Genomic DNA, 26,498 nt, shown 5'->3' with positions numbered 1-26,498 from the left:
AAAAGCAAAAATCAACAAATGGGACTACATCAAACCCAAAAGCTTCTGCACAACAAAAGAAACTATTAACAAAATAGCACCCAGAGATAAACCCATGCTTATATGGGCAATTAATCTATGACAAAGGAGGCAAAAATATACAATGGGGGAAAAGACACTCTCTTCAACAAATGGTGCTGGGAAAACTGGACAGTTACATGCAAAAGAATAAAACTGGAGCATTTTCTGACAACATACACACAAATAAAATGGGTTAAAGACCTAAATGTGAGACCTGAAACCATAAAACTTCTAGGAGAAAACAGGCAGTAATTTCTTTGACACTGGGTTTAGCAACATTTTTCTAGATAAGTTGCCTTAGGCGAGGGAAACAAAAGCAAAAATAAACTATTGAGACTACACCAAAAATAAAAAGCTTTTGCACAGTGAAGGAAACCATCAACAAAACAAAAAGTCAACCTACTGAATGGGAGAAGAGATGAACAAATGATTTATCTGATAACAGATTAATATCCAGAGTATATAAACAATTTATACAACTCAACACCAAAAAAGACAAATAATCTGACTAAAAAATGGGCCGAGGACCTGAGTAGATATTTTCCCAAAGACATACAGATGTCAAACAGACACATGAAAAGATGCTTGATATTACTAGTCATCAAGGAGACGCAAATCAAAACCACGGTGAGGTATGACCTGACACCTGTCAGAATCACTAGAATCAAAAAGATAAGAAACAACCAGCATTGGTGAGGATGTGGAGAAAAAGGAACTCTAGTGTACTGTTAGAGGAAAAGTAAACTGGTGCAGCCACTGTGGAAAATAGTATGGAAGGTCCTCAAAAACTTAAAAATAAAAATACCCAGTGATTCTACTACTGGGTATTTAACCAAAGGTAAAGGAAAACACTAATTTGGAAAATATATGCACACCTATGATTATTGCAGCATTATTTATAATAGCCAAGAAATGGAAGCAGCCCAAGTGTCCATCAATTGATGAACAGATAAAGAAAATGTGTGTGTGTTTGTGTGTGTATGTATATATGTATATATACATATGTGTATATATATATACATGTATATACATATGTGTATATATATATGTGTATATATGTATATATATGTATATATACATATATACATACACACACACACACACACAAACACAATGGAATATTCCTCAGTCATAGAAAAGAATGAGATCTTGCCATTTGCAACAACATGGTTGAGACTACAGGGTATTATGCTAAGTGAAATATGTCAGAGAAAGACAAATACCATATGACTTAACTCCTATGTGGAATCTAAAAAACAAAACAAATAAAGACACAAAAAGCAGAAACTGATCCATAAATACAGAGAACTTATGGTTGCCAGAAGGGAGGGGTTGGGGGAATATGAGCAAAATGGATGAAGGGGACTGGGAGATATAGGTTTGCAGTTATTATGGAATGAATAAGTCACAGGAATAAAAGGTACAGCATCGGGAATAAGTCAATGGTATTGCAATAGTGTTGTGTGGTGACAGACGGCAGCTATGCTTGTGGTGAGTGTAGCACAACATATGGTCTTGTCTGATCACTATGTTGTACACCATACACCCGAAACTATATAACATTGTGTGTCAACTATACTTAGAGAGAGAGAGAGAAAGGGCAGCCATAGGAGAAAATTTTTGCAAACCCATGTATCAAATAAAGAGTTAATGTCCCAAATATACAAAGAACTAACAACTTAATAACAAGAAAACAATCTGATTAAAAAATTGACAGAAAATCTAAATAGACATTTTTCTAAAGAGGACATTAAAATGGCCAACAGGCGCATGAACAGATGTTCAGTATCACCAATTACCAGAAAAATGCAAATCAAAACTACAGTGAGAGATCACCTCACACCAAAAAGAACGGCTATCATCGAGAAGTCAAGATATAGTAAGTGCTGGTGACGATGTGGTGAAAAGGAGCCCTTATACAACTCACATTTGTTTTCCTTCTGGCTAACGCCAGTTTGTTAACACGGATGGTCACTTCAGTTAGCAGGTGAGTTTGGGATGTGATTTCTGCCTTTGCAACCTCTTAATGTGCATTATATTCTGGTTTAATGTTTACTGAATCATAAAAGTGTTTTCTTTCTCTACTACCTTTGTGAAGAAAAAAACTTCTAGGTTGAGAAAAGATTTTGATACTTCTACAATACACTAGCACACTGGGACACCACGTAACAATCAGAGTGAATAAACCACTGCACTGTACAAAACAATGTGGATTTCACCAATGCAATTCTGAGTGTAAGATGCCAGACACACAGGAGCACGTGCTGTGTGATTCCATTCATATGATGTTCTCAAACAGACAAAACTGATCTACGGTGCTGGAAGTCGGGACAATCTTTACCTTGGTGGAAGGCGATTGGTCAGTCACTAAAAGGGACACAAAATGGGGTTTCTGGGTTGTCGATAATGTTCTGGGTCTTGGTCTGGGGGCTAATTACACAGGTGTGCTCAATAATAAAAGTTCACTGAGTAAATACTTCTGATTTCTGCATGTCTCTGTGTGTATACCATAATTTCAATAAAAGTTTTCAAACATAGGGGTGCCTGGGTGGCTCAGTCGGTTGAGCATCCGACTCCGGCTCAGGTCACCATCTCACGGTTCGTGAGTTCAAGCCCCGCGTCGGGCTCTGTGCTGACAGGTCAGGGCCTGGAGCCTGCTTCTGATTCTGTTTCTCCCTCCCCTCAGCTCCTCCCCTGTTCATACTCTGTCTCTCTCTCAAAATAAATAAAGATTAAAAAAAATTTTTTTTTTAAGTTTTCAAATGTGGTTTTCTCATTTACTCTTTGGTTGGCTCCAGAATTACACTTGCAGGATCACTGGAGTCATGAATATGACTTTCACTGCATTTAAATTAAAGAATTTTAATGAAAAAAGACATATTTTGTTTTCTAGATTCTACCCAAGTCTCGTATCTGGCTAAAAGAATTTTATTTTCTCTAAATCATAAGGGACTATATCACAGTTATGAAGAAGCCCGTCATATCTGTGGATGAGTTCTAATTTGATGTAACAAGAGATAATAAAGCAACTAGTAAGTATTTGTGAAGCAAAAAATTGTTCTAATTTTTAAATCTTATACACAAAACATGTCTTTAAGAGACAGAGCAAAGAAATGTTCTTCTCTAGACTCCAGCAAATACCTTAATTGAAAACTAGTTAAGATGATAACATTTTGGTGGCTATTGTTGTAAGCAAGGTAGATAAAAGAACTACAGTGAAAGGCAAAACATCATTTACTGTTGTGGCTCCATGTGATTAGCACTGTGCTAAGTTCCGGGAATATTAAGAAACCTTTGACCTGGGGAACTCAGAATCTAGTGTGAAAAGCAGACCTGCTTGTTCAATTAACTAACAGAATGCAAATAGCTGGGACCTTTTCTAAGGAAGATCGCTTATAATTTTGTTTCCTATGCTTCAGTAATCCTTGCTACCCTTGAAAATTCCAGGTACTGGAAGAAATAGAGAAATAAACTAAACTTTTCAAAGATCGTAACATAAAAACATACTTTAAACTCCACCACCGTGCAATTCTTCCTGAAGATACTCGCTCCCTCCTCATTCTCATGGGGAGACAGCTGAAAAATCGCTAAACCATGTGTCAGTCTTACAGCTTTACTGACCTCATATTCAAGCTTGTAAAATAATGATACAAGAAATTGTTCAGTCTGAGAATATTCAAAATTCAGTGGAGTTCTATCATGATAAATGACGGGAATTCAATTCGATTTTCAGGATTTTAGCATTTTGAAGTTCTAAAAAACAATTCTTCGCTGCCAATTGGTTAAGTATTAAATTGGGTTTCCTTTGTGGGTATGAACAGTCAAGGAACTGAAGTATCTAGCTTTGTATTGATCAAAAAAGTTAGTTTAATGTCAAACTAAAATTTGTCTCACTGATAATTAATAAGATGAAATTTTATTCTCTCATGCTTTTACTGTAAGGTCTTAATGCCACTACTGATTACAGTAGCCAACGATAAACTATTTTTTATCAATAAGAATAACACAAATAATCACAACAGAATATTTTTTTACAACCCTGTTACTGGACAAACTGTAAATATGTGTATATCAAAATGTAAATTTAAAACTTTTGGAACGCTAGGTTACAGAGGGTAAGAGTCCTGTCTTTCAGGGGTATTAACTCTTCTTTCCCTATGTCCCATCACAAATACATTTTGCACATGATAAACAGAGATAAATGTTTCCTCTTTTTATGATTACATTGTAATCCTATCTCCCTGTAAATGATTTCCTGGCAGACTGAATTTGGTCACATCTGTTCCTTTTCTAACCCTCAAATTTATTTCTAGTACAATAATTAATTAAGTTTGCTTTAGCCATAACTGTAATGCTCACACCATTCTGTAACAACAATGAAAGGCATCAATTACTATTTAATGTTCATGCACTGGTTAGTATTAGGATTACTATTAATTAGTATTTCTTTTACATACCTTTTTACTAAAACCTCTGATTTCTCTGAATTTTCAATAGACAGGATGTAAAGGTTAATAAACCAGGTCAGTGAGTATTGGTACATGGGCTCGATGTTAGCTAGATCAGCGATAGAGAAGAACAGGATTGTGGAATGGACGGCAATAGGCCGATAGCCCATGCGGGTGGCGTCAATCTTTTTCTCCGTCTCTTCGGCTACTTCCTGCTTTTGAGAAATCTCATTAGCCAAAGCCTTGGAGGAAGATAATATCTTAATAGCAGTTTCATCTTCTAATATATTGCCTTCTGAAGATGAAAGAACTTCTAAAATCTTGTCTTCTATTTCTTTTAACTGCCTGGAATAAAACACAATTTTCTCAGAAGAAAAAGAAATCATTTAAAATCCCTTCATGCACACATTCTTGTATAAGAAACAAAGGGCTCAGAACCTAAAGAAATGCATCACTTTGTGACAAATACCCGTAATGGTGCTATTGTATAATTAATTTTTTATCTCACAAAATGTCAAAAAGTCAGGTTCTGCTCCACTTCTCTTTCCAATGATCATTTGCATGGGAACTAGAGAGAGAGGTGTAAACCAGTCTGCTCTGCCATCAAGTACCTCAGCCCTGAGTGCACAGAAAGTATCACTCCATTTAGTTTTTGAAGAGTTTCATGACTTCTAGAGCTTTGCCCTTTGTGTCTACGATAGAGATATTACAAGCAGAAAGTGGGATGCAACGTATTCTTTCAGACCGTGCCCTGATGAAAAGAGATAATGTCAGCTACACAACGAATATTACAACTTTTGCCATGAGTTGTGGTAGCCTTCCGGTTCTTCCAGTGCCCTAGAACTTGTACGGAAGATTATACTCTCACGCAATTTTCCAGATTCACATAGAGGGCTTCTAATGCTTTAGATTTTCCTCTTCAATCTCCCCATTTGACGTTCCTACTAAATCTAACAAGATAGTTCTTTAAAATGTACTCTAATCCATTCTAAGTGATCTTGAAACAAGTCAGAGCAATTTTGTGTTTCATAATGTGTGAAACCTTTTGTTTTCAGCTCCTTGTAGTATCAGGGCTTGCTTTTCCTCTTCGAGGTCTGGCCTTTCGCGTGCCACTACAATCCCCAACAACTGATCTTGCATCCCTTCAGACGTGATCATGAAGTTTAATAACGTTACCTGTAAATGAAAGAATATTCAAGAACTGCATCATTACGTCTATTGAGAAAGCCTCTGCTTTTTTCAGTTCTGACCTTAAAACAGGCTCTATTTACTATGGTAGGAATATGTGAAAAGTGGAATCTGTAGAGATGATGATTAAAGGTAAATGCAAGCTTGACTGCAGATTAAAAACCCACCAAAGTTTCTCAGAGTCATGAATGCAGTGTTTCAAAGGGTTTTGTTTGGCGATCAATTTTATTCCTGTTTCGAACAGGCCCAGTTTCTGACAACTGTTTCATCCTCAAATCAATTAGGGCCAGGTTGGAAGCTATCCTTCATACTGGCTGGACCAGCTGAGTTATAGGTTAAGGATCATAGTGGTGTCAAAATGTAAAGGGAACTCTTACCAAGTGAGATAGGAGGAAAAAGAACACTATTATTACTTGAGTAGCGTATGTATGATATTTACAATGTGATAATCATATTACATAATGTATGACACACAATACAATATTATAATATGGCCTATTATACAATCATGTTACAATATGAATAGCTACTATTGTGAACTAGGGAATGTACATTTTAATGGTGTCCATCAAGGTGCAGTCTACCAAGTTGAAGTCCACCGACTCCAAGGTGAAGTCTAAAGCTTCATCCCAGTATCTAATGGCTCTTACACGCTTTGGTTCTACATCTTACAATTCCTCCTTCTCTGGTTCCTTCCCATAAGTAGGAAAGTAATCATGGTCAGGTCTCTCCTCTCATAAAGCAAATAAACTAGTAAGTCATTCTCTTGCTCTCCCACAATCCCTTTCAGCTGTGGAATGATCTCCCTTTGTGTTCTCACGACCGTATTTATTGAAACTGTTGTTTATATAAGCTTTTTGTCTCTATCTCATTTCATCTTTCAGCCCTCTACAGTCTACTCTCATCCCAGCCTCCACACATCCATAAATACACACAGCAATAAACTATAGGAACTTTCTGGCTCTGGTCATCAATAAACCCATAAGTCAATAAATACTTACCTGACCTTGGTTATGTTGAGCACTGTCCCCCAACCTTTATTCCCCCCCACCCCGGCCTTTTTAAACATCTATTTTGCAATCTGCCTGCCCTCTGCCTGTGTGTCTTGAGTTCAGGTCTGCACTTAGGTCTTGAGCATCACCTCTCACCCCTCCTTTCCATGTACCTTTCATTTTTGATATGCTGAACTAATTGTGGAGTCCCATGCACACCAACTAGGAAATGTCTGCATGTTCTTCAGCTCTGGCTGCTGAGTGGGAGACTTTATGCTTCCCCACCTTTCCCTAGTAAGAGAATTTGAGACTATTTCCTTTGCAAGAATGGAGTCATTCTGCCTTTGTAAGAAAAGTTTCAGAAAGTGTAAAACAGCTGCTTGCAGTACCCCTAGGAAGGTGACTCCCTTCTCTGCCCAAACCCGGCACCTTCTCCATGGTGGTTTCCTGTGGGTTAAACTTTTCCCCTCACCTGACCCATGGTGGGACACTTAGTATAGATTACATGAGCATAATCATAAATTTAGATGGGATAATAAGAAATTCCTGAAATCGAGCAATTAAAAACTCCATTAAATGTTGTTTTGTAATTCTCTACTGCTTTGGCATTTATTCGTGGAAAAAAATTAAGCTTTCGAGAGAGTTTCCCTGTTGGCATGAGAAAACAAGTGCACAAGTTAGATTTCCTTTAATCCCCAAGCTATAGCCATAGTACTGAGGGAAATTTATGTTTTACAAATTCTATCTCATGTATTCAGATACAAGGAGGTATTCATTCATATTCCATTAATGTTAGATCTTTCGAGATCAAGATTTTGTAAATCTAGGCATTTGCTCACAAATAACAATAAACATTCAAACAAATAATAACAAAGAAACATTTCAAGTTATATAAAATATGATTTCATAACTTTATTTTCATTTAGATTCAAAAGGATTATAGCAGCATGATATCATCCCTTGGGAACTTTTGAAAGCAAAGGTACATAAAAGATCCTAAAAATAGGATGAAGAGGAAGTATTTTAATTTGTAAATGAAAGCAAGTAACTGCCTCACTATGTTTTCTAATCCCTGTTTAATCAATCCCAGCAATTAAAAATAATGAAGCAATAAGGCACTCTAGGGATCTTAAGGATTTCAATACTGAATCATAGATCAGTTTCTTCCCCACAGCAGTTTATGACTTCTATAACTAGTTACTTGTCAACTAAGAATCGTTGGTTAGTTGTGATATTTTCATAGATTTTACTGAAAAGTAAACATGGCTTACCACGTCATCTATTAAAAAAATTTTAACACAGCTTTGGGATTTTATCATTTTCTCTTATGCTTCACTCTTTCTCACTTATATTTAAAAGCTAAATAATAATGCTAATTGTTAACACTCACACAACACTATGTGGTGGGTCTTAGTCTAAGCGTTGGCACAGATTAATTTAATTAGCCTTTATACCCCTCCATGAGATAGACATTTATTATTCCTGCTTATAGACTAGGAAATAGAGCCACAGAGAGGTTGAATAACATCACACAATTGGCAAGTGATAAAACTAGGATTTGCACCAAGATAGTTTGGCTCCAGAATCTATGTTCTTAATCACTGCTAGATACTACCACTCCTAATAGATAAATAGATAATACACAATTTAGGTGTGTAGATAACATTTATTTTAATAAGTTAAAAATAGGTGGCCAAGAACTTCCATATTTTAACATTGTGTTTTTTTAAAACTAAGCTCAAGACTTTTCCCCAGTCTTCCTGGCTGCCCTGAAGCAGTAGGGACATACTTTAGAATGGACATACTTTAGACTGGACATACTTTAGTATGTCCCCAATTCTGAACTCCTGTGTTTTCTTAGTCATAAATATGGTCACTTTACATATACATTATTTACAGTGTAAATCTCTTGAGAGCAGTGACCATGTTTGTTCATCCTGGAGGGAATGAATTAGGTCATCTTTATGTTTCCTCTGCCTCTATAGGGAGATGCCTATGTTAATTTAAATATTTCCAATAAAGGACAGTTTTTGAACTCTCTGGATAAATCTTGTCTCTATACGTAACTTTCAAAATCAAAATCAACATTTCTTAATGTCCTCTCCTGTAAGTTTTTTTTTTTTAATTTTTTTTTTCAACGTTTATTTATTTTTGGGACAGAGAGAGACAGAGCATGAACGGGCGAGGGGCAGAGAGAGAGGGAGACACAGAATCGGAAACAGGCTCCAGGCTCTGAGCCATCAGCCCAGAGCCTGACGCGGGGCTCAAATTCACGGACCGCGAGATCGTGACCTGGCTGAAGTCGGACGCTTAACCGACTGCGCCACCCAGGCGCCCCTGTCTCCTGTAAGATTTTTCAAAAAATATTTATTTTGAGAGAGCACACATGCATGCATGGGTGTGGGGGGCGCAGAGAGGGGAAACAAAATCCCAAGCAGGCTCCATGCTGTCAGCGCAGAGCTGGATGGAAGGATTGATCTCATGAACTGTGAGATCATGACCTGAACCAAAATCAAGAGTTGGATGCTTCACCGACTGAGCCACCCAGGCACCCCATCTCTTCCTACCTTCTAAAAAAAAAAAAAAATTTTTTTTTTCAACGTTTATTTTATTTGTGGGACAGAGAGAGACAGAGCATGAACGGGGGAGGGGCAGAGAGAGAGGGAGACACAGAATCGGAAACAGGCTCCAGGCTCTGAGCCATCAGCCCAGAGCCTGACGCGGGGCTCGAACTCACGGACCGCGAGATCGTGACCTGGCTGAAGTCGGACGCTTAACCGACTGCGCCACCCAGGCGCCCCTCTTCCTACCTTCTATAAATAAAAGTTATCCCTCCCTAACCTCTCTCATTCCACAAACATTTATCAAGAGTCAACTTTATCGAGTGCCAAGATTTGGGAATAAAAAATGGAATGACCTCCAGGAGCTCAGCTGCAGATCAGTATCTCAAGTAATTTTAGTCATTGACTAGGACTTTAAACTAACTTTGCTCTTGAAAGGAATTTCTAGTATTTTAAAAAGAATTAGTGATCAAAATCAGTTCCTTTAAGTAATTATAAAAAATCAGATAGCAGCAACCTTATTCTGAGAGAGAAGAATGGATTTTTGTTAATGCCAATGCCAAGAATTAGCATATTATCACTTATTACAAAGGATGCCCATATGTGCCATCTCTCCTTAACGATGAAATTCTAAGAATAATATCAATTATAGAAATTAGCTTCTCAAAGTTTACTTTTCACTGCACACTGAAGGCTCCTTTATTACATGCACACACAAAATAAACATTTAGAAATTATTATAGCTATTTCAGGAACTGCCAAGCAAGGACAAAATCTTTTTCTTAGGAAGACCTGTTCTTCTTATGGCTTAGGAGGCAAATATAGTCATTAATTGTACAATTCGATAAAGAAACATTCACTTTAGATACTGGCCTTTACTGATGTTTCAGGAAGATAATGAGGATTTCTTAGCTTGGTAGTAATATAGAAGCGGAAATCTGGCGCGTATTCAATGGTAGAGTCCCCGAGTCGGATACATATACTCCCACCCTGCTTAAAGGTCTGTTTTAGTAGAAGAGGTTCCAGGATAGGATCTAGCTCTTCTCCAACATTTTCTAGTAACACTGGAGTAAAATCAGAAAAAAGATGCCATGTTATTTTAAATACTCACTGTAAACATTCAACTCTCCAAACTCTTTTAGCCTTCTACATTGCTGTTATTCCTAGTTACCTATAAAATTATTTTTGTCTTCTGAGTATAAGGAAATGGTATCATAAAAATAACTGGAAGTCTGTGGGAAGGGCTTAACCGGTGGGTCTGTCTTGTCATTGTGCACACTTCCATGCTTTTTGGTCTGCAATTCACCACGTGCCCAAGTATGATGGCAGTGAGGTAAACCCGTCCGAGACACCAGAGAATAAGCGTTTCAAGTTGTAGGTATTTGGTTACATTTTTAATCATAAAAGTAACTCACGCTTATGTAGCACATGTGGAAAATGTAGGAAAGACTAAAAGTATTAAGCAAGGAGGCTATTAGACTGAGCTGCTGGCTAAAGCTAAGTAAGCAAGCCAAGCTCTAAACTTAGAGCTCAAGTCTCAAGGTTACAAAAGTCTCAAGGTTACAAAATCAAGTCAAAATCAAAACCCTAAGGCTAACCAAATACGAACAGCCAATTTTAAGCTATTTAAGCTTTTGCTCCCTACTTGTTCTCGATCCTCAGCTCTGGTCAGTGGGGCACCCTAACAGCTTCCAGTTTGGTGCTGCCCAATTCCAATTGTGTTTTGCTCAAATAAACATTTAAAAATTTTAGCGTGCCTCAGTTTATCTTTCAAATATTTTACACAGTTGTCTCATACTCCTATGCAGGTGGGCAGAAAAATGACACAAAACTATGTTTGATAATTATTTGTTGGATAAATTTGTCTCTTCAGTATTTTTATTCATCTTTTTCTATACACAATTGAGACTAAACAATATACCTAATTTTGCATCCTAATTATTTTGCTTGACATTATAGCATATTACAATTAAACCTGATAAACATGCTTTTAATTACTGTATAATAGTCACATATTAACTTTATCTTTTTTTAAATCAATCCTCTATTATTATATATTTCAATTGTTTTCTGTTCTCAGTGTTACAAACAGCACTGTATACAAAAACCTTGTGCTTAAGAATATTTTCTTATGATAGCATTCTAGAAGGGGAATTCCTGGCTGAAAGATCAGGGACATTGTTAGGGCTCATGACACATTTGCCAAATTAGTCTTACATTTTGGTGTTTGGGGTGCTATTGCAGCCAACTTTGAATAATGGTGTTTTGCCCAAGTCCTTCAAGGGGCTAGATGTGCAGTCTTGATGGGAAACAAGCTTAGGGTATTGGGATAAGCTTGAGACATTGGGATGAACCTCTACTGCAGTTACAGATATATTCTGCTCCTTCCCAGAGGTTACTCCTGGCTTAAATGAATTCCTAAAATTGTCTTGTCAATTTCTTTCACTGCTGAGATCTTAATTAACCAAAGCAGGCATGTCAGATGATTTTTAAATTCCTTTTCATATTTTGCTTGAATGAAATGATTATTTTTCATGGTTAAATAATATGAGAGTATTATAATGTATTAAGTACATGAATCTATGATTTAGATTGCTTCCATTTTTCCATTGTTAATAATGCTACAGTGAACATCTTTTTGAATAAACCCTTGTGTTTATCTCTGATTACTTAATCAAGCTGGAGTCCTGAAGCGCAATTAATTTAAAGGCCATTTATATTGCCAAATTACTTTCCTGAATGGCTGAAGAAATTTCAGAGTTGCAATGAGCCCTCATTTTTTAAACCTGTTTTTCTATAAAATTGTACTTACAAATGCCAGGCACCGTGTTGACATTTTATTTTCTCATTCTCAAATGCTTTCAAAAGCATGGAGTATTGTTACCCTAGTTTTGTATATGGGGAAACTGAGGCAAGGCAATTGAGGTAAAATTTTCAGTTAAATCATAGTAAACGACAAAGCAAATACTTGAACTAAGCCGTGTGTCTTCTTACACAGCTTCTTTAAACACAATGTGATAGGGGTGCCTGGGTGGCTTGGTCGGTTAAGCATCCGACTTCGGCTCAGGTCATGATCTCGCAGTCTGTGAGTTCGAGCCCCGCATCGGGCTCTGTGCTGACAGCTCAGAGCCTGGAGCCTGTTTCGGATTCTGTGTCTCCCTCTCTCTGTGACCCTCCCCCGTTCATGCTCTGTCTCTCTCTCTCTCTCAAAAATAAATAAACGTTTAAAAAACAATTTTTTTAAAAAATAAACACAATGTGATATTGCCAGCATTAAATACTACATTCATGACTTTTATAATTTGATAGGTAAAAAATAGTTAACACTTGTATTCAAGGCTTGACGTTTCAGTTGATCTTTGTCTAGTTATTTTTTCTCCCCTCTGGATATTGTATACTAGTATATTTGCCCTGTTCCTGGCACATGTGTACTGTGTATTACAATCAGGTTCAGTTCTAAGTGATAAAAAACCTAAACTAGTGACATGGAAAAGAAGGACTTTATATCTCGTATAAAGGGGAGCCTGCTGTAATTAGTCTAGAGGGGGAAGGACAGTGTGTCTAAATGGTCAGAGATCCAAGTTGTTGCCATCGCGCTCCTTTTTGGCCAAAATGGCCTTTCAAATGACATCCACATTCCAACCATCAGAAAGGAAGAAAACACAGAAATGGGGAAAATATCTCTTAAGGATATTTACAGAGAAACACAAATGGCATTTCCACTTATATCATGAGGGCCAGACCATAGTCAAATCATCACATACAACCACAGTGGCAATCAGGAAATTTCTTTACTCTGTACCCAGCTAAACATGGGGGTAGTGCTAGTTTTTAAAACTTCATTTGTATTGTTTTTTAAAAATGTTTACTTAGTTGTGAGAGAGAGAGACAGACAGAGTGCAAGTGGGGGAGGAGCAGAGAGAGAGAGGGAGACACAGAATCTGAAGCAGGCTTCAGGCTCTGAGCTGTCAGGACAGAGCCCGACGCGGGGCTTGAACTCACGAACCGTGAGATCATGACCTGGGCTGAAGTTGGATGCTTAACCAACTGAGCCACCCAGGTGTCCCTCATTTGTATTTTTTAACACTGTGGTAGCAAATAGCTCCCCATCCCCCAGTTTTCTGCCTGTTTTCAAATTTGTTTACATTTCTTTTTACATTTTATATTCCCGTAGAAATTTTCAAAACTTGTTCAAAAGTAAAAAGAACAGTACACTGAACGTGATGTACTAATCATCCAGCTTTGACCCTTGACCCTTGCAAATGTAGCCCATCTTCTTTCCTTTCTTCCTCATCTCATCCTGGATTATTTACAAACAAATCCTAGAAATCCTAAAACTTCACCTTTAGATATTTGGCTATCTCTGAAAGGTAAATACTCTTTTTTTTTTAAATTGCCACAGCTTAAAAATTTATCAATAATTCACAATTTTATCAGATATCAAGGCAGGGAATATGTTTCTACCTGATCTTAATACATTTTATAACTATTTTTTAATTATTTACTGTTTTTTCAGTAGGTTCCATGCCCAATGTGGGACTCGAACTCACAACTCTGAGATCGAGAATCACATGCTCTCCCAACTGAGCCAGCCAGACACTCCTGTCTTAAAATATTTTGATTATAGTTTGATTATTTAAATTGGGGTACAAGTAAATTCCACAAATTATAATTGCTTGATAATCTAAGTTTAGTGTTTCTTGGCTTAGCTGAAAAATTTTTACAGTCAAACCTATTAAGCTTTTTCTTTTCTATTTTATCCATGTGTATTTTCCTAGAAAGTTCTTTTACGAAGACAAGATATCATTCCCCTATGTTTTCTTTTAGCATTTATGTCTTTTATTTTTTCTTTCATATTTAATTCCTTAATTCATCTGGAACATATTTTGGCGTGAGGGGAGACTCAATATATTTTTCCACAAAACCATTTTTTCAACACCATTTGCTGAATGACCTATCATTCTCCCATTGGTTCATAATGCTTACCTGATAGTGCATTAAAGGCTCATATTTATTAGGGTTTATTCCAGAACTTATTCCAGTTGACTCCAAACTCACTCTTTTTTTTTTTAACGTTTATTTATTTATTTATTTATTTATTTATTTATTTATTTATTTATTTTTATTTTTTTTTTAATTTTTTTTTTCAACGTTTATTTATTTTTGGGACAGAGAGAGACAGAGCATGAACGGGGGAGGGGCAGAGAGAGAGGGAGACACAGAATCGGAAACAGGCTCCAGGCTCTGAGCCATCAGCCCAGAGCCTGACGCGGGGCTCGAACTCCCAGACCGCGAGATCGTGACCTGGCTGAAGTCGGACGCTTAACCGACTGCGCCACCCAGGCGCCCCTATTTATTTATTTTGAGAGAGAGAGTGCACGAGTGGAAGAGGGACAGAGAGAATCACAAGCAGGCTCCATCTGCCAGTGCAGAGCCTGATGTGGGGCTCGATCCCACAAACCTGTGAGATCATGACCTGAGCTGAAACCAGAGCTGGAAACTTAACCGATTGAGCCACCCAGGCACACTCAAACTCACTCTTTTTCTGAATTGGTATTGGCTTTTTTATTTTCTTTCTTCTGTGTTAGTTTTAGTATTATTTCCAAAACTTTTATTTCTGAAAGAGTTGACATCTTTACAACATTTAGTTTTCCTATCAGACAGATAGGTCTTACTCAAGTCTCCTTATTTTTCTGTGAAGTTTTGTCACCTTTTTACTCTGCATTGTTAAAGTCACCCAAAGTTTTTGTTTGATTTTGTTTCCTATTCACTAGTTGACTATAATCACTGTACACTTATTTTTTCTCGGTTGTTATTTTTAAATATTCTTTTCGGAATATATACACTCCATTAAATTATTGTATCCTAATGGCTTTTTAGCTAATTTTCTTTGGTTTTCTAGATGAAATGTATTGTCTGCAAATAAAATGTTATTTCCTCTTTCCAAATGTTACCGCATCGTCATTGTTTTACTGCACTGAAAAGAACTTTCGTAATAATGTTAAGCAACACCAGTGATACTAGATACCAATTTCTCATTTTTATTTTTATATGATCAGATTTTTTAAATCTATTAATTTTCTAGAATAACAAATGAACTGAAATTCTTTTTATGAAATATTATAACGTTTAAATTTTGTGGAACTGCCTCAACTTTTATTGACAGCATTTTTTTGAATAAAATCTCATATTCAAATTATTTTTCCCTAAAATATAGTATATAATTTCATCCTTTACACTTATTTGTTTCCTATTTTGAAATGGAATTAAGAGTGTCTATATCAATATGTATGAGTCCCTTTCAAAGCTAAAATACATATTACAAAACTTAAATATTATAGACTTAGTTCTTTTTCCCAAAAGTGAAAATTTATTCCTTACTAACAGAATCAAGTCTTAAGCCTGTTAAGTTTTCTATAGCCTCCTTATTTCAAAGAAATCTGTTCTCAGAATTGAATATTTACTATATTATAAGCCTCAGTGAAAAATCAAAAGTATTCTAAACTTAAAAAAACAGGAAAAGAACAAAAATCTATAGGTATATGAATTATCCCAGAATGCCCTCCTTATTTTGACTCCTTTAACTTTTAATTAGATCAAAATATGTTTCATGTTAAAACACAGGAGCAAAAATTAATGAGACGGGCTTTTCTTCATATTTCTATCATCAAAGTTAACAAAATGCTGGTTTATGTAAAAACCTCCTTCCTCATTTCCAAATGTCAGCTCATCAGTATTTGCAAAGCTTGTGGGAAACCAAGATCAGGGACCAAACACATGGCTTGCTAATATCTTTTGAGTAAGGCAGAGAATCTCACTAAAAACAGTTATCTTTACCAACAGAAATATAAAGGAAACCAAGTATTCTTTTAATACTTATTTCACTTAGGAGAGCAACTGATATCAGTTTTTTATTACGTATTATCTACATTATTCTATGTTAGGCTTCAAATTAATAGAAAAAATCTTCCGCATATTATGTTCAACAATGCAGCATACTGCATCCACAGGAGAGTCAACCCTTTTGGACCACCTCCTGGGAACCCTCAAAGAGCTTGGAGGTGAGAAGCAAACAGTTATGCACATAATAAAAGGGCAATAGTAGAAACCTATAAAAACTGCATTATTGGCATTTCATTGGAGAGGTTGAGAATTCACAGAAAGAGAGGTGTTTGAGTTGTACCTTAAAGGGTAAGCTTAAAAGACTTCACCAAGTGGATGGAAGAGCAGAGAAAGCCAAGAGATGTGAAGCAATGTCATGTTGTATGTACCCCCTGTTCCTGTGTACCCCCTGCTCCCGTGTTCTAAATTTCATCACATGTGTGATCTCGGTCTCCCTCTTCAAACCAATAATATTGCTCCAAAATGGCAGAGACCAAGTCTGTCTTGTTCATGCTAGGTTTTCAGTGGTAGTGGCAAAACAAGTATTTGTTAGGTGAATGAATGAACAAAACAAATGAGCAAATGAAATAAAACTTAAACCAGAAGTAGTCTTGCACATTACACGCAAGGGGGAAATAAAGCGAAGTGCCAGGAGAAAAAAGGAAAGAAGGCTCAGGTATGACAGAGGCTGCCCTTAAGGCAAAGATTCTTTTTCCACAGAGGTAATGAAAAGCCATTCAGAGATGTTTTAGACAAATTGATTTTTTTTTAAAGATTTTATTTTGCTCTACATCCAACATGGGGCTTGAACTTACAACCTCAAGTTTAAGAGCCACATGCTCCATCAACTGAGCCAGCCAGATGCCCCTAAGTTGATGCCTTTTTAAAGTTTTGTCTTGTTTTTCCAGCTTTATCGGGATATAAAATTGATTTATCCGCAATATTTATATGATTAATATCCTATGCACACCTTATTCATTGGTGTAGCTAATATAGATGTATCTTTCTTTTCTACAACGTTGGCTTTCAAACTTTTTTTGTAAGCAGTAGGATACTTTTTTCCAAAGAGGTTATTATCTTAAAACCCAGTATAAACAAAGTAAAGGGAGGCTTGTCTGGTTGAAGAAGAGCCAGGTCGGTGAAGGAGGAGAAAACCTCTACCTTCCCTACCCAGGCTGCCAGCAAGGGATGACAGATTAAAAGCCATTGTTCTTAATAGGCCACTATCAACTGCTTATGTTTTAAAACTGTAATAGTAACCAATTCTTTTACCTGAAGTGTCAACATAAAAGTAATTGTAAAATCTGCCATCTGTTACTCTCTACAATAGATTAAAATTTTTCACTTCTCTCTGTTAGAAGTGAATAATGTTAGAAGGTATTGTAAATAATTATTGTCCATTAAAATTTTTTTTTAATGTTTATTTTTGAGAGAGACAGAGAGAGAGCGAGCATGAGCAGGGGAGGGGCAGAGAGAAAGGGAGGCAAAGAATCCAAGGCAGGCTCCAGGCTCTGAGCCGTCAGCACAGAGCCTGACTCAGGGCTTGAACTCACAAACCGCAAGATCATGACCTGAGCCGAAGTCAGACGCTTAACTGACTAGCTACCCAGGCGTCCCAATTATTGTCCATTTTTAAAGCAGTCCATTCCCAAAAGTAGGTTAAAGCAACCGCGAGCGGCACAGGCAGCACTGGGCAAAGGTAGAAGACCTGGGGACTAGTTTCAGCATTCCCCTTTACTAGGTGTATAATCTTGGCTAAGCCACATAACTAACATTCTCTAGTACCTTACTTACCTTGTTCATAAAATGAACTGGTTGGAATTACTACTGGATTTCATCATACTTTTTATGGTCACAACTCCAAGTAAGAAACACAAATCTTGATCAAGCACACACATATGCACATCAAACCCCCAAAAATTCATAAAATAATGCTTACTGATACTCCGTGCTATGCAGCCTAATATATTCTATTCTTTGCTACTGCATTTCATTTAAAAAATACTAGTCATGACCCACTAGAAGTTGGTTTTCTCTCCCACAATTTGGAAACCACCAGACACTTTGTCTCCATGGACCTTTCTTCTCTAAACTGATGTAACATGAACTTAAGATCCATGACTGAAATTATAGAATCTCAGAATGTCAAACATGTGGTAGAGGCTTTTTTTTTTTTTTTACTATATCAAGAAAATTTGGCTAAGTGAAATCAAGTAATTTTTTTTAAGGTTTGTTTATTTTGAGAGAGAAGAAGAGGGCAAACGAGGACGGGCAGAGAGAAAGGGAGAGATAATCCCAGGCAGCCTCCACACTGTCAGCATGGAGCCTGCCATGGGGCTTGATCTCATGAACCGTGAGATCATGACATCAGCTAAGATCAATAGTTGGATGTTTAACCCACTGAGCCACCCAGACGCCCCAGGTAATTTTAACTAAACTATTTAAGGTGCCAATTCTTTCAAGAAATCTTCCCTATTTCTGTGAATTCTCATAAACATCTGTGCCTTTCTTATTATGCTAATATAATTGAATATATACTAATATAATTAAAAGAGACTATGTGCACACCACAGGTAAATCTCCAATCAAGAAACAACATACATTGAACTTAGCAGACACTTCTGTAACTACCTAAAGTACAGTAACTCATTTCTTCCTCATGCTATATGCTCAAAGTACAGATGGAGAAACTGAGTCTCAGAAAGATCACTGAACTAAACAATGAGTAAGAGGCCAGACCTCTAACTCCAGAGCTAGTGCACCTACTCCTAACAGCATAGTGGTTCTAACAAGGATTAGTGACACATGTCCACTTTCTATTTTTATTACTGTTAGTAACACATGTTGTCTGATCCTACTAAACAAGCAAGATATTTGATAGTAGAGGTCATGTTCTCCCTTTTCTGTAACGCATATATCACTATACCATAGTCTATGAAGACCAGTTGGATGAATGAAATACCATTTGCGTATGTGTCTGTGTATCCAGATACATAAACACAGATTTTGTAGGTAGACTAAGGTTTTTCATTTCACGTGTACCCTAACCAAACCTAAAATTGTAATATTTTAAAGATTAGATCATTATTTTATTTAAAACCTTTTTTTTTTAATGTTTATTCGAGAGAGAGAGAGAGAAACAGAGCATGAGTGGGGGAAGGGAAGACACGCGCGCGCACACACACACACACACACACACACACACACACACACACACACAGAATTCCAAGCAGGCTCCAGGCTCTGTCAGCACAGAGCCCAACGCAGGGCTCGAACTCAAGAACCACGAGATCATGCCCTGAGCCAATGTCAGATGCTCACTGACTGAGCCGACCAGGTGTCCCAAGATTAGCTCATTATTAATATGCAAGAATAAAAGGTCTAGAAGACTACCTGATACATTTGTTGTAATTCTTCCATGTTGTACTAGCTCTAGTAGCAATTGGAATTTGCTCAACTTGTCCTAAGTACAAATATGTTGTTGTTTCATAATGTTTACATCCATTTATTTGGTCAAGTAGTCAAAAGTTGATAGGTAACATAAATTTCAAATGTGACAACCCCGGGGCACCTGGGTGGCTCAGTCGGTTAAGTGTCCAACTTCAGCTCAGGTCATAGTCTCACGGGCTGTGAACTGAAGCCCAGCTCAGACTGTGCCAACAGCTCAGAGCCTGGAGCCTGCTTTGGATTCTGTGTCTCCCTCTCTCTCTCTGCCCCTCCCCCACTTGCACTCTGTTTCTCTCTTTCTCTCTCAAAAATAAAATAAAAACATAAAAAAAAATTAGAACACGATAACCCCAATTTACTCAGATCATAAACATTTTGTGTTTCAACAAATGTGACACGTGCATAGAGCTTTATTGAAAAATCCCTGTCATGTTTCTAATCTCTCCATCCTGGCCGATAATAGTCAGCCATGCAAAATGTGTGTTCACTTCTCTGCCACTTTGGTAGGACAAGTTGAAAGAAGAATAAATAGATAATTGGACTAATGTGTTAAAATACTTCTGGCATATGGAGTGGTCCTATTAATTGCAGAAGCGGAATTATAATGAGAACTAAAGAATGGAAAACCACAAACAAAAATGAAAACAGCTACATTAGAGGAAGCCTCACAAGTGAATCTTGGGACAAAGGAAACAGCCTAACCCAACGACAATGATAATCTCTCAAGTTCTTGATTAATTATTGATAAGTAATGAAAGACACAACAAAGCCATTATTTATTTAAGATGAGTCTGACACAAATATCTTTTTAAAAAAGAAAAAAAACCTACCTCCTTCTGGGTCAGTTGTGCCCTTTCCAGGCATTACCGTAACATACACTTATACACTTACTATTCAACTACATACCAGGGGTACCAAACTGGATGCAATTTTCCAGAGTCCTGACGTAGTCAGGGTCACTTAATTTAATTACATGAAGACTATTGGTTTTTTCCATGTTCTTGATCCATTTATTAGCCTGACCTTGAGGATCTATCATCAGAGGCCACCTTCTTGCATTCCTGAAAGAGGGAAAAAAGACAATGCTGGTCAAATCATGATTTGTCTCTATGTTAATAATCATGCACATATCACTTTCTTACAGTTTATGCTTTATGGTAACATTTTACTTTTTAATGTACTATGAGAAACTATGTTCTTACAGCAGAAACATTTACATTGACTAGACTATTAAAATGACAACTATAAAAAATCACATTGCAAACACATTTTTGGGGTGAGAGAGAAAATGTGAGTTGGGGAGGGGCTGAGAGGGAGAGAGAGAACCCCAAGCAGGTTCCACGCTGTTAGTGCCGAGCCTGATGACGTGAGGCTCAATCTCATGAACCGTGAGATCGTGACCTGAGCCAAGATCAAGAGTTGGACACTTAACTAACTGAGCCACCCAGGCATCTTGCAAGTTGTTTACTCTTTGGAAAACAATAATTCTCTAAAGGTTAAACTTTTGAAAACATTTGTCACTTTTGCTGGTTAAGTCAATTCAATTAGCAAGAACACTGCAAATTGGGAAACCAGTTTTTCACTGGGCCCTGCCATTAATTACTTGTGTGACTCTGAAACCATTTCTTGGTTCCCATCTGCTATCATTTGTACAAGAGAGAAAGACAAAGAATTGAGACATCATATGTCTCTTTGAGATCTAGACCATTAAGGATATAATGGTCTAAAAACAAAAAGGATAAAAAGCATAATTTTAATCATCTAAACTTCTTGGACCCTAAAGTGTTAATACAACTTTTGACCCAGTATTTGTTTCAAACACTTGTATATTTAATGTCATACATGTAGTTCATTACATATTTCTAAGCTTCCTACAGACAGAAAGATATTCTCTGAAAGTCAGTTTTTGCACTATGGGAGAGCTCATACTTACTGCTCTGTTCTTACTCACATCCCTTTTTTACGATAAGATCAAGAGCAGCGAACCATGAGATACCGAGTTTATTTTCCAGGGTGATGTGGGGTCACAAAGAACTAACCGGTATCTGCCATCACTAAATAGTATCCAACCATATAGCTTTCTGCATCGTGTGAAATGTAATCAGCATTAAGATTACTGTTATTCTCTTGGAAGTTTCAATAAACACAAGCCATAATTCTGGTCACTTCCCGAAAGATACTGCCATGCTCTTCAAAAGTGAGCACAGCGAATTCGTAGGTTGCCAGAAGAACACAAGGAGAAAATAAAAGGTGACTGGAGCAAACACGAAACACAAAAATGTGAGGCTAAAAAGGTATAGTTTATTCAATATCATCTCATTATAATATGAATTTAGAAATTCATGGGATAATTTGTCCCAAATGGAAGTAATCCACTTAAGTATTTAGTATTTAAGTTAGAACCTGGAATAAAACATGTAGTTTATATTTGTAGAGAAGACAGACTTGCCCTCCAAATTAGCATTATACAATGTAATAGTCAGTTTGAAATTGAGTGACTCAGTCTTCCTTCTGTTGCTTCCACAATTTTTAACCACAGATATTCACGTTCAAGTCCCATGCATGTTTCAAGGTCAGCTGAAATGTTATGCAATTCACAAAGTACCACAGATTGTCTTAACGGAAATTCATTTTCCCACAGTTCTAGAGGCTGGAAGTCCAAGATCAAGGTGCTGGCAGGTTTGGTTTCTCCAGAGGCCTTTCTCCTTGGCTTGAAGACAACACAGCCCTCTCCATCTGTCCTCATGTGGGCCTCTCCTCTGCGGGCATTCCTGGAATCTCTGATTATAAAGACACCAGTCCTATTGAATTGGGGCTCCATTATACCGAACTTAACCTTAATTATCTCCTGAAAGGCCCTGTCTCCAAATAGTCACATTGAGGGTTATATACTCAACATATGAATGGGGGGGGGTGTGTGTGGACAATTCAGCCCATACCATAATATTAATTATATTAAGAAGAAGTGAGACCAAAAGAGTAGTGTAATATCTTAGATACAATCAACTAATAAAAATAGAATCATATCCATAAGACACTAAAGGGTATGAGAAGGAAGATTAGAAAGGAATAAAACTTATAAATATGTAAAAGTCTCATTCTGTCACATTTTAGAAATATTTTTAAGTCGGGAGGATTAAGTGCGTTAGCATTTATGCTTCCCCAAAGAAAGTGAATGACTCACTCTTCCTTCTGTTGCTTCCACAATTTTTAACTACAATACCCATGTTCATGTTGTTCCTTTGTCCAAAATGTACTTCTTCCTCATTCTTTCACGTTCAAGTCCTATGCATGTTTCAAGGTCAGCTCAAATGTTACGCACTTCACAAAGCCTGTCTTGAGGTCTCTATTCTCTCTGAAGTTCTTTAGCAGTTCATCTGTATTACATTTATGGTACTCTGATAGAATGATAATATTCTATTATGGTAACTTTATAATTTGTCAACAGCGTCACTCATCTAAGTTGTGTATTCTTTGAGGGAAAGGTCCACAGTGAGTCTTCTTTATCCTTTTTTTCCTGGATCACATAAAGTTTGATAATCTACTGGAAGGCAAGCAACCAAAACACGTCTGACAAACATCATATGGGTTAACAGATTATAAACACAGACATTTTCTAAGTGATCCCCCTCCATGGAGAATACCACTCCAAAGAATACCATCTCAGATTCAGAGGAAAGGATTACAGTGCTGACCAAGCTGGGCTAAGTCCATCATAGTCTTTCTCTTCCACTGATTACAATGAAAAGTTCTGGATAAAATACAAAAAGCAACTGTTTACAGATTCTAAAAAGTAAATAATGAAAGTGAATGGAAAGAAAGTTAAAACTGGAGGAATGACCAATAAAGGGGTAGTTTCCTGTGTTTGTTTGTTTTTTTTTTTTCTTTCTATCATCTGGCTTTGGTTGAAGAACAGACCTAATGGGCACCCTGGGCAGCAATCACAGGTAGCAAAAATTCAAACTAGAAGACAAAATGATCATGTGTGAACAGGGTAGGGAGGAGGATAGGCAGAGGGAACCTCTTTTTCCTTCTGTCCCTGTCCCCAGGTCAACCTCAGCCACAGAACCATATTCCTGTGCAGAAGGAAAACCAATCTGAGAGATATCAATCGCTCTGGATAGCAGAGTTGGGCAAAGGGGCCTCTGCTGTGCATGGTGTGTAAGGTTTCTTAGTCTGCCCAGGTTGTTGTAACAAATTACTTAAATAATAGACATTTTCCACAGTTCTGAAGGCTGGGAAGCCCAGGACCAAATTTCTAGCAGATCCACTGACTGGTGAAGGCCTCCTTCTGGTTTGCAGATGGCAATTTTCTCATTGCCTCTTCACATGGTAAATTAGTGCCCTCTTAAGGGTGGTAATCCAATGAAAACTCCAGCCTGGTGACTCAATTACCTCCCAAGGTTGCACCTCCAAATACCATCACATTGGGACTTGGGCTCAACATACAAATTTGGCAGACACAAAGATTTAGTCCAAAGCAGGGGGAACCCCAGTCTTTTTCTTTTTCCTCTTGTCACTTTGCCCCAAGTGTGGACATGAGTTGTGCAACAGTGTGGGAAGCTGAAACTCTGAGAGAATACCGTCATTTTGCACAGAAAAATACAGAGAATGAGGTCCCTGGGATATGGAAAGTACAGGAGAAATCCTGGAGAAGACAGACTCCAAGAAAGGATTTCTTAATCTAGACACGAGTTCTGATCCGACTACCAATCTGTGCAGGTGCAAAACCTATCCAAAGAAGCATATCAAAGGTTTTGAGCTATGATATAAACCCACGTCCCAGACTCACCCCTGAGTAAAGCATGCTGAGAGGCATCTCTAGACAGCATAGCAAAAACTTTAAATTAGGACTTCACATTGGAGACATCGTGCCCAGAAAGAAAAGACAGAAATTGGCATCTGAACCTTACCAAGTTGTTTGACTACTAAAACAAAAATCAATCTTATTCAGAAGATTTTAATAGGAACCAGCATCTCATTTTCAAAAGGCCCAGGGTACAATCCAAAATTTTTTAACAAACAAAGAGCTAGAATGTGACTAATTCTCAAAGAAAAAGCAGAATGTTAGAATTACCAGAAAAGAACTTTAAAGCATCCTCCACAAGGTAACAGTATTATAAAATAATAATAATAATAATAATAATAATAATAATAATAAATGGAAAGAGAGGTGTTCTCAGCAGAGAAACAGAAAGAATAAAAAGGACCAAATGAAAATTTTAGAACTGAACAATGTCTGAAATCGGATCCAGTGTAAGGATTCAATAGTAGAAAGGAGATGACAGAGGAAAGTGAGTAATCCAAAAGACAGATGAATAAAAATAATCCAATTTAAATACTAAAGAGAAAAAAAGATAAAACAAACAGAGCCTCCAAGATCTGTGAGAAAATATTAAGAGGTTTAACACTCATGTGATGGGGGTCCCAAGAGAGAAGAAAGAGGTAAATGCAGAAAACATATTTGAAAATATAATGGCTGAAACTTTCTCAAACTCAGTGAAACACACAACCATACAGTTTCACAAAGCTTAGCAATTCTCAAAAAAGAAGAAACTAAAAACCAAAAAAACATACAGAAATGCACACACACCCAGATACGCTGTAATCAAACTGTTGAAAACCAAAGATTTGAAAGCATGGTTTTTGAAAGCAGCCAGAGAAAAGTGATACATTATACATCGATGACAATCATGCAAATGACTGCAGATTTCATGTCAGAAATCACAGAGCCAGAACATAGTAGAACAGTCTCAGAAGAATGAAAAGAATTGCCAACCCAGAATTCTATATCCACCAAATATAACCTTCAAGAATAAAGGTGAAATATTCTCAGAGCAAGAAAACTAAAAAAATTCTTTGTCAGCAGATTCCCTCTAAATTCTAATGTTCTTCACTCTGAAGGGAAATGATACTAGAGTGAATCTTAGGAAAGAAGCAACAAAATGGTAAGTATAATGGACTGTTTCTCTCCTCTTAATTTCTTTAAAATATGTGTAAATATGGAGACAAAAACATTCAGTTAGGGGGAGCTTCAAAGTATACAGACATACTACATAGGACTACTATAACATAATCAGGAGAGGGTAAAGGAGACCTATATGGTTGCAAGCATTCTACAATTTTTATTTTTTAAATTTTAGTTAACATACAGTGCAATATTGGTTTCAGGAGTAGAATTCAGTGATTCATCACTTACATACAATGCCCAGTGCTCATCACAAGTGCCCTCCTTAGTACCCATCACTCATCAAGCCCATCTTCCACTCACCTCCCTCCATCAACCCACAGTTTGTTCTCCATCATTATAAGTCTCTTGTGGTTTGTTTCCCTCTCTTCTCTTCCCCCCACTTTCTCATATGTTCATCTGTTTTGTTTCTCATAGTCCACATGAGTGAAATCATATGGTATTTGTTTTTTTCTGACTTATTTCAATTAGCATAATACATTCTAGCTCTATCCATGTCATTACAAATGGCACGATTTCATTCTTTTTGACAGAAGAGTAATCTTTTATAAAACACACACACACACACACACACACACACACACACACCATCTTCTTTATTCACCAGCCTATGGACATTTGGGGTCTCTCCATAGTTTGCCTATTGTTTGTAACGCTGCCATGAGCATTGGGGTGCACGTACTACTTCAAACCTTTATTTTTGTATCCTTTGGGTAAATATCTAATAGTGCAATTGCTGGATCATAGGATAGTTCTTTTTTTAATTTTTTGAGGAATTTCCAGAATGGCTGCACCAGTTTACATTCCCACCAAGAGAAGAATTCTATATTTTAATTGAAGCAGGAAAATATTATTTGAGTAGACACAAAAATTTGTACTAAAAAATAATGCAGGGGCACCTGGGTGGCTCAGACGGTTAAGCGTCTGACTTTGATTCAGGTATGATCTCATG

General features: G+C 37.1%; 1 protein-coding gene across 1 annotated transcript in view; it reads right to left on the bottom strand.

Annotated features, from left to right (window-relative positions):
• DNAH7 (dynein axonemal heavy chain 7) overlaps positions 1-26,498 on the bottom strand; it is a 251,476-nt gene that overhangs the window by 62,633 nt on the left and 162,345 nt on the right. The window contains exons 47-50 of the mRNA XM_047084071.1: positions 20,485-20,639; positions 10,123-10,313; positions 5,551-5,684; positions 4,518-4,853 (exon numbers count right to left, since the gene is read on the bottom strand). Of these exons, the coding sequence (XP_046940027.1) occupies positions 4,518-4,853; positions 5,551-5,684; positions 10,123-10,313; positions 20,485-20,639 (816 nt within the window). The remainder of the gene's footprint in view (positions 1-4,517; positions 4,854-5,550; positions 5,685-10,122; positions 10,314-20,484; positions 20,640-26,498) is intronic.

The sequence above is a fragment of the Lynx rufus genome, unplaced genomic scaffold (genome assembly GCF_022079265.1).
Source record: "Lynx rufus isolate CCGP_SWC_20201006 ecotype Redwood Valley unplaced genomic scaffold, mLynRuf1.p SCAF_2, whole genome shotgun sequence".
NCBI classification, from domain to species: domain Eukaryota; kingdom Metazoa; phylum Chordata; class Mammalia; order Carnivora; family Felidae; genus Lynx; species Lynx rufus.
The sequence above is the reverse complement of the archived record's forward strand: the minus strand, read 5'-3'. Positions and strand labels throughout refer to the sequence as shown.